At 46.2% G+C, this 12500-nt stretch overlaps 3 protein-coding genes across 3 annotated transcripts in view; 1 reads left to right on the top strand and 2 right to left on the bottom strand.

The window, feature by feature from the left end:
* LOC310817070 (chymotrypsin-like elastase family member 2A) overlaps positions 1–2295 on the top strand; it is a gene marked incomplete at both ends in the record, with an annotated part of 2741 nt that extends 446 nt beyond the window's left edge. Inside the window, 5 exons of the mRNA XM_083687490.1 lie at positions 223–332; positions 620–714; positions 910–1190; positions 1765–1928; positions 2116–2295. Of these exons, the coding sequence (XP_083543616.1) occupies positions 223–332; positions 620–714; positions 910–1190; positions 1765–1928; positions 2116–2295 (830 nt within the window). The remainder of the gene's footprint in view (positions 1–222; positions 333–619; positions 715–909; positions 1191–1764; positions 1929–2115) is intronic.
* Positions 2296–3223: 928 nt separating this feature from the next.
* On the bottom strand, positions 3224–6267 carry timm23a (translocase of inner mitochondrial membrane 23 homolog a (yeast)). Its single transcript, XM_083687491.1, has 7 exons — positions 5869–6267; positions 5622–5680; positions 5329–5422; positions 5105–5189; positions 4802–4860; positions 4466–4576; positions 3224–4321 (listed from the first exon to the last, which is right to left on the bottom strand). Exons 1-7 carry the CDS (start codon positions 5972–5974, stop codon positions 4197–4199), a joined length of 639 nt encoding a protein of 212 aa, XP_083543617.1. The 5' UTR covers positions 5975–6267; the 3' UTR covers positions 3224–4196.
* A 3782-nt stretch (positions 6268–10049) lies between these two features.
* qki2 (QKI, KH domain containing, RNA binding 2) overlaps positions 10050–12500 on the bottom strand; it is a gene marked incomplete at its 3' end in the record, with an annotated part of 13054 nt that continues 10603 nt past the window's right edge. Inside the window, exon 8 of the mRNA XM_083687477.1 lies at positions 10050–12017. Within this exon, the coding sequence (XP_083543603.1) occupies positions 11995–12017 (23 nt within the window). The remainder of the gene's footprint in view (positions 12018–12500) is intronic.

Raw genomic sequence — 12500 nt, forward strand, 5'->3', positions numbered from 1 at the left:
TACCTCCTCTGTCTTGATTCTATTTTGAGTTATTTTTTCGATTTGAAATTGGTTTATCAATTGCAATTTAAAACAAGACAGAGAGCAAAACAAGGTGAATAGGTGAGATATTGTGCCGGCTCATAAGTGGCACCTTACCCTTAAAAACATGACAAACCAGGCCAAAGGACTGATCTGTGATCAGTATTTACATACTCTGACAGTGTATCCTCTCTCTTATAGACTGGCCCAAGGACTGTGGCATGTCCCACTACAAGCCCAACATGGCTGAACGGATCGTCTCCGGCAATGAGGCCAGACCTCACTCCTGGCCATGGCAGGTCTCACTGCAGGTATCTGTTCGTCTATTGTTGTACATGTTCATTAAGCAATAGAACAATCGACTCAGAAAACAGTCATTCATCAAGTTCAAGCAATCAATAAAGCAGCTCACTATGAGTATACTCATAGGGCTGGTTTCCTAGACCTAGAATATGCCTAGCCCTAGACCAAAACCCATTTTCAATGAAGAATCCCCATTGAAAGTGTGATTTAGTCCTGGACTAGGCTGTGTCTGGGAAACCAGTCCATAGTGTCAGTGACTTGTGACTGATAAGCCTCTGACTATTGTATCTTTCAGGTTCGTCCCAGGGGCAGTAAGCACTACATCCATGTGTGTGGAGGAACACTCATCCACAAGAACTGGGTCCTTACCGCCGCACATTGCTTCCAGAAGTAAGACCGCACATTCTACAGACTCACAAACACACTGCCACTGTATGTACACTCCAAAGACAAGGTCTTGAGGGGGACAAGAAACCAATCTATTGGGGGTCATCATCACCATTCCACACACACACCAGTCTGGTTGGTGTTATCACCATGGATTGACATGAGCTACTGTTACCCATGCTCCTTTGTGTTTCTCAGGGGCAAAGCAGAGGATGCTGGGAGTTGGAGGATCGTTCTGGGGAAACACCAGCTGAAGCGTTCAGAGAATGCCGAGAGGACTTTCCCGGTGAAGAGGATTTACCGCCACGAGCATTTCCGTTACCCGACACACAGCGAGCTGGACTACGACATCGCCCTGGTGAAAGCTGCCACGGATATCGTACCGACCAACTTCATACGATACGCCTGCCTGCCGCGCAAGCAGACCAGCCTCAAACCTGGCCACTACTGCTGGGTCACCGGCTGGGGCGACACGCGGGGTAAGGAGGGGGGAGGAGAAGGGGTGATGACAGGACAGGAGGAGGAGAGACGGGGGGGGGGGTGACGACAGGACAGGAGGAGGAGAGACAGGGGGGTGGGGGTGGGGGTGGTGACAGGACAGGAGGAGGAGAGACAGGGGGGTGGGGGCAGTGACAGGATAGGAGGAGGAGAGACGGGGGGGATGGGGGGATGACAGGACAGGAGGAGGAGAGATGGGGGGGTGACAGGACAGGAGGAGGAGAGACAGGGGGTGGAGGGAAGACAGGACAGAAGGAGGAGAGAAAGGGGGGAGAGGTTGAGGAGGGGAGACAGGCCAGGGTAAGGAGGAGGGGGGAGGAGAGGGGGTGACAGAACAGGAGGAGGAGAGAAAGGAGAGAGAGGTTGAGGAGAGGGGAGGAGAGTGAAATGGGAGAGCGGTGGAGGGGGGAGTAGAGGGGCGGAGCAGAGGTGAGAGTGGGGTCACCTGGTTACTTCTCTGAGGTAGTTGGAGGCATGGGGTTGGGGTTGGAGGCACAGTTTGTCTGAATAATGATGTTATCCTAATTATCCTACCCTGATTTGTCACCGTCTCAGGTGGGAAGGAGAACGTTTCTCTGGCTGAGGCTCTGAACCAGGCTCGCCTGCCCATCATCGACTTCAAGACGTGCAAGCAGAAGAAGTTCTGGGGCGACCGGGTCCGAGACTCCATGATCTGTGCTGGCTTCAGAGACACAGAGGGCCCTCCCGCTGCCTGCCAGGTACAGTAGGAGGGGAGGGGAGGGGGCTGGAATGTAGGGGGGAAATAACTGTGCGTTCTCCAGGTTTACCGATTTAAATGACAGTGTTTTAACACTCTTCCTCACTTCTCCCATTCACCTACCGAACCCTCTCCTCCCCCACCCCTCTCCTCCCTCCACCCTCCCTCTTCCCTCTCCCCTCTCTCAGGGTGACTCAGGCGGTCCATTGCTGTGCCAGCTGGGGCGTGACCGCTGGGAGGTGCATGGTGTGGTGAGCTTCGGGCCGATAGGCTGCACGGTGGAGAACAAGCCCAGCGTGTTCACCCGCACCGCCAACTACATCCCCTGGATCGAGGCCACCCGCATCAGGGACTTCTTCCTGCACTGAACAACCCCTCCAACCCCCACCCCCCAATACACCCCTCCTCACCCTACATCACGTTTGAGGATGTTTTCTGATACCTGACCACATACCCAAAATAAAGGTACTATAATTGCCATAGGTACAAACCACTCACCTCGGAGTCTCTGTGCTCCCATTGGTCAAAATCTCCAAACAGGAGCTACTGTAGCGATTTCACACAGAAAATGTAGGCCTAATGGGCATTCCTATGTCTGTATAAGGGGGGGGGGGGGCTGGTGTTGGTATATAACTCTTATCATTTTGAGGTCTCTCTCTGTGCACCAATGAATTGTGAATTATATAAGCTTTTGATTAGTCAAGCCTTTCGTCAAGCTCAAAAGGCCTGTTTGTTTACTGTAACACAGCTAGCGTCTTGAGAGGGTAAGAAGAAACGTTCTGCCTCTAAACAGTCTCTGGTAATTCATATTGAAGATTCTGTGTTGTTTTATGTCCATGACCAGCCACTGAAACATTAGTGGAGCTGAGCATTTCACCCTGTTAGCTTCATGACATGTAGGGCCTGATTTCACGCCGGTTTTCCTTGATTAAACCTTTTATTAATCAACATATGCCATGTGTATATCGTTTCAACTAGCTTCATGTTAACCTGTCAGTGGTGCACGCAGCAGGCCAATGGGGGACGTTTGAGGAACACGTATGTGTATAACACTTCTGATGATCCCTTGGACCTCCGTCACCCCACCCTCTATCCACTTCCTAATCGTACCCCTCTTGACTAACTCCCATAATGCTTTCTGTCCACCAATAAAGTTTGGAGAAAAAGCAAAAACACTGAACATTCCTCTTTCTGAAACTGACTAACAAACTCAGATCAGTGAGAAACACTCCTCTCACCCAAGATACAGCAAGATCACCTTACTATAATGTGGAACAGAAACCACACTCCTTTTCAGCATTCGTTTTTATTCATGGTACAGTGAGTTAGGGTCAAGGAGACAGACAAAAGTAACACACACTTCCAGAACAGTTTGAAGGTAACTTTACACAGGCCAGCATTACATAGTCCAACTCTCACAGAGAAATAGTACCCACTGTTATTAAATACATTACAATAGAACTGATTGTAAGGCCTTGGTGTGTGTGTGTGTGTGTGTGTGTGTGTGTGTGTATGTTGGGGTGAATGTCTCTTTGCTCTTCAGTAAGCTGAGAAGAGCCTTGGCTCCAAACCTTTGCCATGATCCCCATGACAGGACATATACAATCATGTCATGGGTTCGGGGGAATGGATGTGACACCAGTGTAGTGGGGATGGTTCTATGAACCACGCTCACATGACAAGTAACCTTACCCAACACCTGACCAAGACCTTTGCTCTAACTCAATGGCCTTACACTGTCTTGAGTCACACGTAAGAGGGGGCCTAAAAGTCTCCAATATGACTCAAAACATTCCCACTTTCCTCCCAAACTACTAAAAATAGCATTCAATAAAATAACAAAAGATAACATTTCTAGAAACGGTTTCGTCCCTCCGAAAATAACACAAGGGTCTCCTTGTAGGGGCATATTCAGATCAGTGGCGAAGGAAGGTATTCCGCAGAGTTGGAGGAGGGGTGGGGGTACTCCAGGATGGCGTGGAATTAAAGTCGAATTTAGTCCATGTTTAACGACTTCTCAGCCATCTCTCCGACATCCCAGAATGCTCTTCAGAGGGGAAATGGATGGCGATTGTTGGAGGGTCCGGGGGGGGGGGGGGGGGGGGGGGGTATATGGGCAGGGCTCAGCTTATTCTAAAATGATACCCTATCCTAGGTATAGTGCTTCTTTTGACCAGAGTCTTATATGGCAACCCTGTGGAAAAGGGTATCATTAGAGAGTCCCCCCGCCACCCCCCCTCACCTCCAGGTGTTGAAGTAGGCGGAGGGATCAGTATAGACTAGAACGGGAGGAGGAAGAGGAGCCGGTGAGGTGGTCCCAGTTGTTGTAGAGCGCGTAGGCACTAGACATGGCCAAACCAACCAAACCACCACGAGCTACTCCCTTCAGGCCTCCTGACAACAGAGAAAACATGTGTTGACTGTGAGCAGTGTGTGAGTACACATGTTACAAAGTACATGTAGTCGCACACAAATACAGTATCAAAGGCACGGAAGTAGATGGTACACACACACACACACACACACACACACACGCACCTGTGGATTTGAAGAGCATCCCTGTGAGTGTTCCAGCAGCCACTGTGTTGATGTCATCCTCTGCCCCTCTGGCCTTCTCTATGGCAACGCCAAATACACTGTACAACAACGCTGGGGACACAACACACACATCAGTTACTATAGCAACACTCGGGATAGATCACACACACCTGGTGACAGGAAGCAAAGCTGTGGACACAACACACAACTGGTCAGACACAAACACACAAACACAGTGGCAGTCGTACGATAAATATGCTTCATTCTGTTATACGTCTAGACACGGCAAAGGTAATGTTTAGGATGAGGGGGAGTGAAGAAGATGTGAGCGCTTACCCACAGAGCCCAGTGTGTTGGCCCACGACGCACCCTGTCGGGTCACCATGTTTAGAATCCTGAGTGGGAAGGAGGAGGGTGAAAGGTCAAATCAGGAGCCAATCAAAGAGCACATGACAGCACACTGGACCTATCTCCACCATTACAGCACTACTGCCACACCGCAACAGTGGGATGGATGAGTAAAGTTGACATAGCCAAAATGCTGACAAAATAAACATGCAGGTAAGGTTTGGGACCAACGGAATATGGTTCCCAGTGTGGTGAAATGCGAAGACTGAGTGGTTTGGAGTTGGTACTTACTGGACATTGCGAGGTTTGGTCCAGCCCATGTCACGTGTCTCCTTTAGACCCATCCTGAACCCGTTCACTGCCCCAAACGCCGCTCCTACACACAGCAAGAGAGAGAGAGATGAAACAAGGAGGAAGATTTGGAGCAACAGGGTAGACATACAAGGAGAAACTGAGGAGATAAGTAGAGAGGGTCGTGTGTATGGTGCCTATAGGGATGTTGTTGGTGGTCTCACCTGTGATGCAGCAGCCTCCGATAGTGAAGAAGGCCAACTCAAACCTCCCGCGGGTTTTGCTAGCCCCCGTAGGCAGGATAAACTCATCTGTGTCCTGTGGGATGACAATAGCAGCAATAAACATCCGATGCAACAAATAACTTACTGAAACACTCTGAACTAGCGAGGTGATCCAGATGTTTTGGAATGTTAGGATATACATTCTGTTACACTGTTCTTAGCAAACGTACACACTCACTATCGCGAAAGCCCTTTTAGGGTATGTAGGTTCCCAACTATTGCCCACACCTTACCTGCACCAGGTAGCGAGGGTCGACATTGAGGTATGGCGAGAGGGGGCTCATCCCAGTCACTGTGAAGACACGACAACACGTTCAAATCAATCAATTATAAAGAGTGTTATAACCACACATATGGGAAACTTAGTGTCATCGCCCCATGTGTACTACTAGCATAGACTGTATTAGCTCGCTAGCATGCTAACACACTGCCGCTAGCTCGCTGGCTACATGCATGGCAATGCCAGGCAGTGGTACTTACACGGTACACCGGCGAGCTCTCTGTTGGAATACTCAGGAGCACCTCCTCCAAAGAGATTCCCGAATCCACCTTTCTGCCCTCCCGACCCCGGTGCGTTGTTGTCCATGTCTGGGAACGATCTGGAGATTCACCCAACTAGAGAAAGATGCAGGATGGGTTTGCTTGCTTGCTAGCTAGCCTAGCCGATCTGCTGTCTGTTTCGCCGGCTAGTTTTCGGAGACCTTGACAGCTCTCACTAGAATAGCTATAAGTTAACCAGATTCCCAGTTATATTAAATGCGGTATTAGGTTTCAGTGTCGATAAGCCTCTCAAATGCGTTGCGTTTCAATAGATCAGTCCCGGTATTAAATAATCAGCACTTTAGATGATTGACTTCCCCTTTCCATCATGCCTCTCTGACCTCCACCACACGCTCTGCCGTAAAGTAACCACAGGAAAACGATTACGTAAAAGTAAACAAACGTAATAGTACATGATGCAAACGACTGTAAAACGAACACACAACGGTGACAACTTAATATGACAGTGGGCGAGGAACAATGTAGAAACATTTATTTGAAAATAAATCGTGTTTTGAAAACCACACTCTCAGAAAGAAAGGTGTATGAATGACAACTTAAATTCGATGTTGTTTTTGCGACAGTTCACGACATCGTATGGGACACACAACAGCCTTTGATTACTGCTAAGACACACTAGAGGGCAGCAGAGTAATATTAAAGAAGAAAGAGAAAGAAGAGGTTTATCTCATATGGGCGGACTGCTGTGACTTCAAACTCAGTTTGCCCATCACGGATATCATAATAAATCATCTTAGACGTTCTTATAAGTCTGTATTGCCCACATTTTGGGTGGGGTGAATATGGTTTACCCACCTTTTCTGCTAGGTCATATGAGGGTTTTACCCACCTATTCAATCCATGGTGTTTGTTTTACCACTACATTCCAGGTTGTGACAACAGGAGTACCTCCTGACAAAACACTCATATGACCATCTTGGTGCCTGGTGCGACCCCAGAGCCTTCTGCATGTGTGCTCCACCACGCTGGACCCATTTGATGCTACTGCCAGCCTCTTCCTCATTTTGCCGTAGATTTATTGTTCACAAAGAAACTCTAATAATATGAAATAAAGTAACATATTATTTATTCTGTTCACCCAAAACATCTTGCCAGGCTGCCACATTCTACCATTGGGACACCCATGCTGACACTCACAACACATATGCAACTCTTATTCACTGACACCTGTCAGACAGACTGTGAAGTTTTGTGTGTGATTCCCCACCTTACTCTGGAGGAAAGAATAAACCTAGACCACACACACACACACGTGTGCACACACACACACACACACACACACACACACACACACACACACACATACACACACACACACACAAAGCCTTACCATCTGCTATGGGTCAGAAGGAGAGATACACTGAAGGAATGTACTGTGGTGAAAAAGCACATAACAAAACATCTTATTTAGATTCAGCGACTGTAGCAATCCTCTGTTTGTGCATTCAGAGCAGTCCAAGTGAAGCGATGAAGTTTGCCATTGTTGCTCTGCGGGTGTGTTCAGGCTCTCTGGCATGCTCTGTGAGTTAGTGTTCTCTGTATGGGAGACCAGTCAGTGTGCCCGCTGTCCTCCTACAATACCCCATTCAGCATCAGCCCTCACACACACACACACACACACGCACACACACACGCATGCACGCACGCACGCACACACACACACACACACACACACACACACACACACACACGCAAACACACACACACACACACACACACACACACACACACACACACACACACACACACACAAACACACACATTCACACAACACAGCGGCCCAAAGAGACTCGCTCACCCTCAGCCAATCACCAGAGGGGCCGCAAACAAAATGGCAGCTGTGGGGAAAATAACTGTGATGTCATCTTTGTCTACTCTTGTTCTTCTCTCTCTCTCTCTCTCTCTCTCTCTCTCTCTCTCTCTCTTTCTCTCCCTCTCTCTCTCTCTCTCTCTTTCTGAGTGCCCAAACACAAAAGACAGAAAGGGGCCTCACCAGGACCCCAGTGTATGCAAGTAGTCATGGAGACAAGAAGACCGTGTTGGCTCTATAAGCTGGCCCAGAATTGAGGCAGTGGAGGTAGGGCAATTGGGTGCATAGTTAGGGGGAAAGTGGAAGAGGAAGTTTTGTACGTAAATGACTACCTTTGAATCATTCACACTGTGGTTCCATGAATATAAAACGTTTTCACACTGAGCAAAATACATATTAACCGAGCAAAAATATGAGCAATATGAGCACCCTGGGAAGAATTGTGAATTTACCATAACCAACATTTATGAAGAAAAATGTGTTGATATTTTGTTATATAAATTGATTTGACTGACTGAAAAAGTCAGTTTATATATGCAATTTAGCTGACGCTTTTATCCAAAGCAATTTACATTACAGTGAGTGCATTACAGTGAGTTTTCAGTATATATGGTCCCTGCAGGAACCATACCCACAACCTAAGTGTTGTTAGCACCATGCTCTACCAACTGAGCCACAGAGTACCACAGGATCAATTTATCTACAGCTGCTTCCTAAACTAAACTGCACACAATCATAGGTCTAATGTTGCTGAGAACCCATTGGTAATAGGATATAAACCAAGACATATACTAACTGTACTTGTAAGCAACAATAACATAACTATATGACTCTTCCACTCAATTGGCTGTTCGCATGATAAATAGGAGAACGGTTTTGACTGTATGAAGTTTAGTGCACAGCCTGAAACTTCGGCAGAGCGGACCCTTCAATTGCCCTGCGTGGCCGCAGCTGCACGCAGCTTAGAGGGAACATCCATGTAAAGGAAAGAAAAAAAATCAGAGGCTTCTTTTTTTTTGGGAGTGGTGGGAGCATTGGGACCCTGTGTTGGCTGAGCGGAGGTTGGACGAGACAGGAAGAGTGGATTACCAGATGCTCCAGGAGCGGCGGAGAGTGATGCCAAATAAGATCCAGGACCAAACTAATACCACATAATACCACAGTCAAAACAGGAAAAGCAGATCAACGAGAGCACTCACAAACACAAACAAACTATCATTCTATTCACAGTCATTACACATACGGAACTACATGTCCCACAACAGATAATGGCAGAATGTGTTGATGAGCTGTTCTTCGACAGCTTTGTTAACAGCTTTGGTGCCTATTCCCCAGGTGTAGAGAAGAAGGGAAAGGAAGAGAAGATAATGGGGACAGATGAAACTAGAGAGCGCAAGGAAAAAGACAGAAAGAAGGAACAAAATAAAGAAATAACCCTTGTTCTCTTCTCCATGCCCCACGCTGCCTACGCTTCTGCCATGAGAATGTCACTTCAGTGCTCCTGCCCCCTTGTCCAGTGGGTTGCCAGATTATGTCTCCATTTCCTCCTATGGCTGTGGGGGCATTGACTAGAGCCCAGGCCCAAGGCCAAACCTGGGGATCAATTTCCCCTCCCACCTCAGGAGAGAGCAGGAGGGGCAGGGAAAAGGGCAGGGAGTGGGGAATAACAAATGGTGAATAACATTGTATTTTACCATTAGAGAGAGAGAGAGAGAGAGAAAATATGATCATCCCCAGTATGAAAGTTTGATGCAGCAGTATAAATATGACACGCATGCATGTAGTTAACTGTGGAATCTGAGAGATACGATACTTTAGGGAGAGGCAGTGTTCCAGTGTGATATTTGCTCGGCAGATGGTAAGGGTAAGTTTGCACAATCGATTTCCCTTTGATTCCCCAACCACCGTTCCTAACCTTTACACATTTGTACAGCTGCGTGCCTCTGGGATACCATGGAGAGAAGGGGCTGTTTTCTTGGTCTCTTATAACACACTTGCTACAGACCTCTCAGTACCGCCCGCACAGAGAGAGAGAGAGAGAAAGAGAGAGAGAGAGAGCAGAGAAGTGAGAGATTATGCATGGCTGCATTCCCCCTTCACCGCTTATGAGGCCCACAGAATCGTAGTAAATCTCTATCTTTAGTAAGTGCCTTCAGTGTATTTCTGCAGTTACAGTGTGTCTAAGATTAGTATGCAGGAAGAAAGCTCAGTGGCAGATTTAAAGTCCGTGCTACAGAGAAAAAGCGACAAAATGTGTTAGTTTTAAAACTATCAGTTTAATAGTCTGCTAATTGCTTTCCAGTACAAAGAGTTATTCTTTCTCAGCATTTTTTAAAGTTAAAATTCAACATTCAACACAGTTTTTGTTGTATTCTCAGACAAACACATTGTGTTTTAAAAGAAACCAAAGCATAGGCAGATATAAGTAAGGTGGTTAATGATATATGACTGATCACAGTTAGTAGACTCTCATTGAAGAGTAGGATTAACATACAGTAATACTACATTGTTAATTGTCACACTTACATACAAAAGGCAGATGGTAAGCAACAGAGATTGATCTGAAAGACAAGCCTCAAGGTATTAGAGAGTACATGAAAATCAAGACTTTGAAAAATTCAACAGATTACTGATTGATGAATGGCACAATAGTTGATATGAGGGAAACATTTGCCCTCATACAGAATCAAATTAATGTTTGTTTATAATAAGGCATACTGTTCTTATCAGAAAATGTAATTTAATGTTATTTCTCACATACAAAATAGAATATAAAAATACATTATAAACGTGTTACAGATGTTATAAATATATCCATGTTTTCTCTTGAAGGTGCTGATGGTTTATGTGAAGTAGAAATGACCGTGGATTTCAGGTATACAAAGGTAACCAACACATCTAACAAAACACAATACAATTTTATGTGTTCTAAAAAAAAAAAAGCAGATACTCGCAAACACACATGCACAAACATAAATATCCAAAATATGAACACACAAAAAATAACACTGTTCCAGTTCTGTTTCTGATGGCCCTGCCGTTCTCAAGGAAATGGAACATCACAGACTGAGGCTGGAATTCAATGGAACCCACCATGGCAATGTTGCAAAGTGCAAAATATATAAATGGAGACATCTTTGTGGAAATACACCATGGAGAGAAGAACAATTGCACAACCACCACCGCAACGCAGGTTCGATTGAATTGAGCCTCGACACTTTTTGGCACTTACAAAGATATTTGCTAAATCATGATATTGAGATGGTCTCCTTTCATTTCTCGAAACAGTGGATGTAGAGCTGCTCAACCTGTATTAAAACATAGTGATAGGAGGCATTTTTTCTTTCATGTAAACAAACCCAGAATAGCTTTTTTTCCTTTTCTGGTTTGTAAAATCTAGCTTGTAACATCCCTCCATTAAAGGCACTCTTAGTTCATTAGATTCATATAATACTGTAGTGACACAAAGGCAGTTTTATGAAGGCAGAACAAACTTCCTCTCTCTGATAGCACCCTTATATAAGAGGATTTTGATCGTCCCTCTCCAATGTGTGTGCGTGTGTGTGTGTGTGTGTGTGTGTGTGTGTGTGTGCACCTGTGTGTGTGCGTGTGCGTCTGTGTGTGTGTGTGTGTGTGCTCACTGTTGTGTAGAAAGGCAAGCATGGCTTTAACAGTCTACTCTGAGGGAGGAAGTGTACCGATGTGTAAGAGTGCCATAAACAAGATTCCACACCTGCGTAACGGTGACTCAAGACTTCAATACAAGGGAGTGAGTCTAGCTTAGTGTGCATGGTCAGTGTGCTGGATAAGTATAATCAATATCTTAAACACTGTTATTACTGTATTCACTGTAATTATTAATACGATTATTAATCTGATTATTGTTATCATTGCATAACATGGACTCAGAGCAGGACAGGGATTGGAGTCAGGTCATAAGACCTGAGTAATGGTTGGGTGTTTTGACTGTGGGTTGGGTTTTACTTCCTAGTTCGATGGTTTGGTATTGGTTTGGATAGGGGCTACTAGTTTGGCCATGGGGGAGTCCTGTGGAGTGATTCCCATAGTCGCTGTTCTCTGGTTGGTTGATTGGTTAGGCAGAGGTTGTTCCCATGGTGCTGGTCTCTGGTTGGCTGGCCTGGGGCAGGGGTGTGGCCGTGAGCCAGAGAACACCGGCAGAGGGCGGGCGGAGACGGGCAGGTCATCAGTGGGCGGAGAGGTCAGAAGGTCAGGGGTCAGGGGTTAGTTGCCGTGGTGGCTAGGAGGTTAGGAGACAGACGTACAGAGACGGACAGACATGGAAAAAACAAAGGAAACGAAAAGAGGACACAAAAGAAAAAAAGATAGAAGAGAGATTAGTGTCAGCTAGTGGCGTCAGGATGACAACATGACAGGTCTACTGCATTCACACACTGTGAGGGGCACTACATAGGGACCATACATAAAGCCTTCATAACCACTACATAGTCATTCATGCATATACTGTATCAACAGCCACAGGTTGACATGAGGTTTGGTATCTGCAGTAAGAAACTGCATTTTGAGATACCAATCAACGACTGTTGACATAGGCAGTTATGAATGTTTATGTAAAGCTAATGAAGACTTTATGCACTGTATTATGAAGGTTGGAGGGGATGTCCATCATAGAGGATGTGACGGCTGCTACTATGATGCTACACAGGCTAGCTGGACTGAACCTGGCACAGAAAGGCAGTGAAACCATGGAGAGGGAGAGGGC

Source organism: Argentina silus (genome assembly GCF_951799395.1).
Source record: "Argentina silus genome assembly, chromosome: 16".
In the NCBI taxonomy this organism is placed as follows: Eukaryota; Metazoa; Chordata; class Actinopteri; order Argentiniformes; family Argentinidae; genus Argentina; species Argentina silus.

Bases quoted from the DNA above. Each gene is read 5' to 3' on its own strand.
- timm23a (XM_083687491.1), bottom strand. From the start codon at position 5,974: ATGGACAACAACGCACCGGGGTCGGGAGGGCAGAAAGGTGGATTCGGG. The intron at 5,681-5,868 runs GTAAGTACCACT...GTGTCTTCACAG, and splicing joins AGAGCTCGCCGGTGTACCGT to TGACTGGGATGAGCCCCCTC. The intron at 4,861-5,104 runs GTAAGTACCAAC...CTTCCCACTCAG, and splicing joins ACCAAACCTCGCAATGTCCA to GATTCTAAACATGGTGACCC.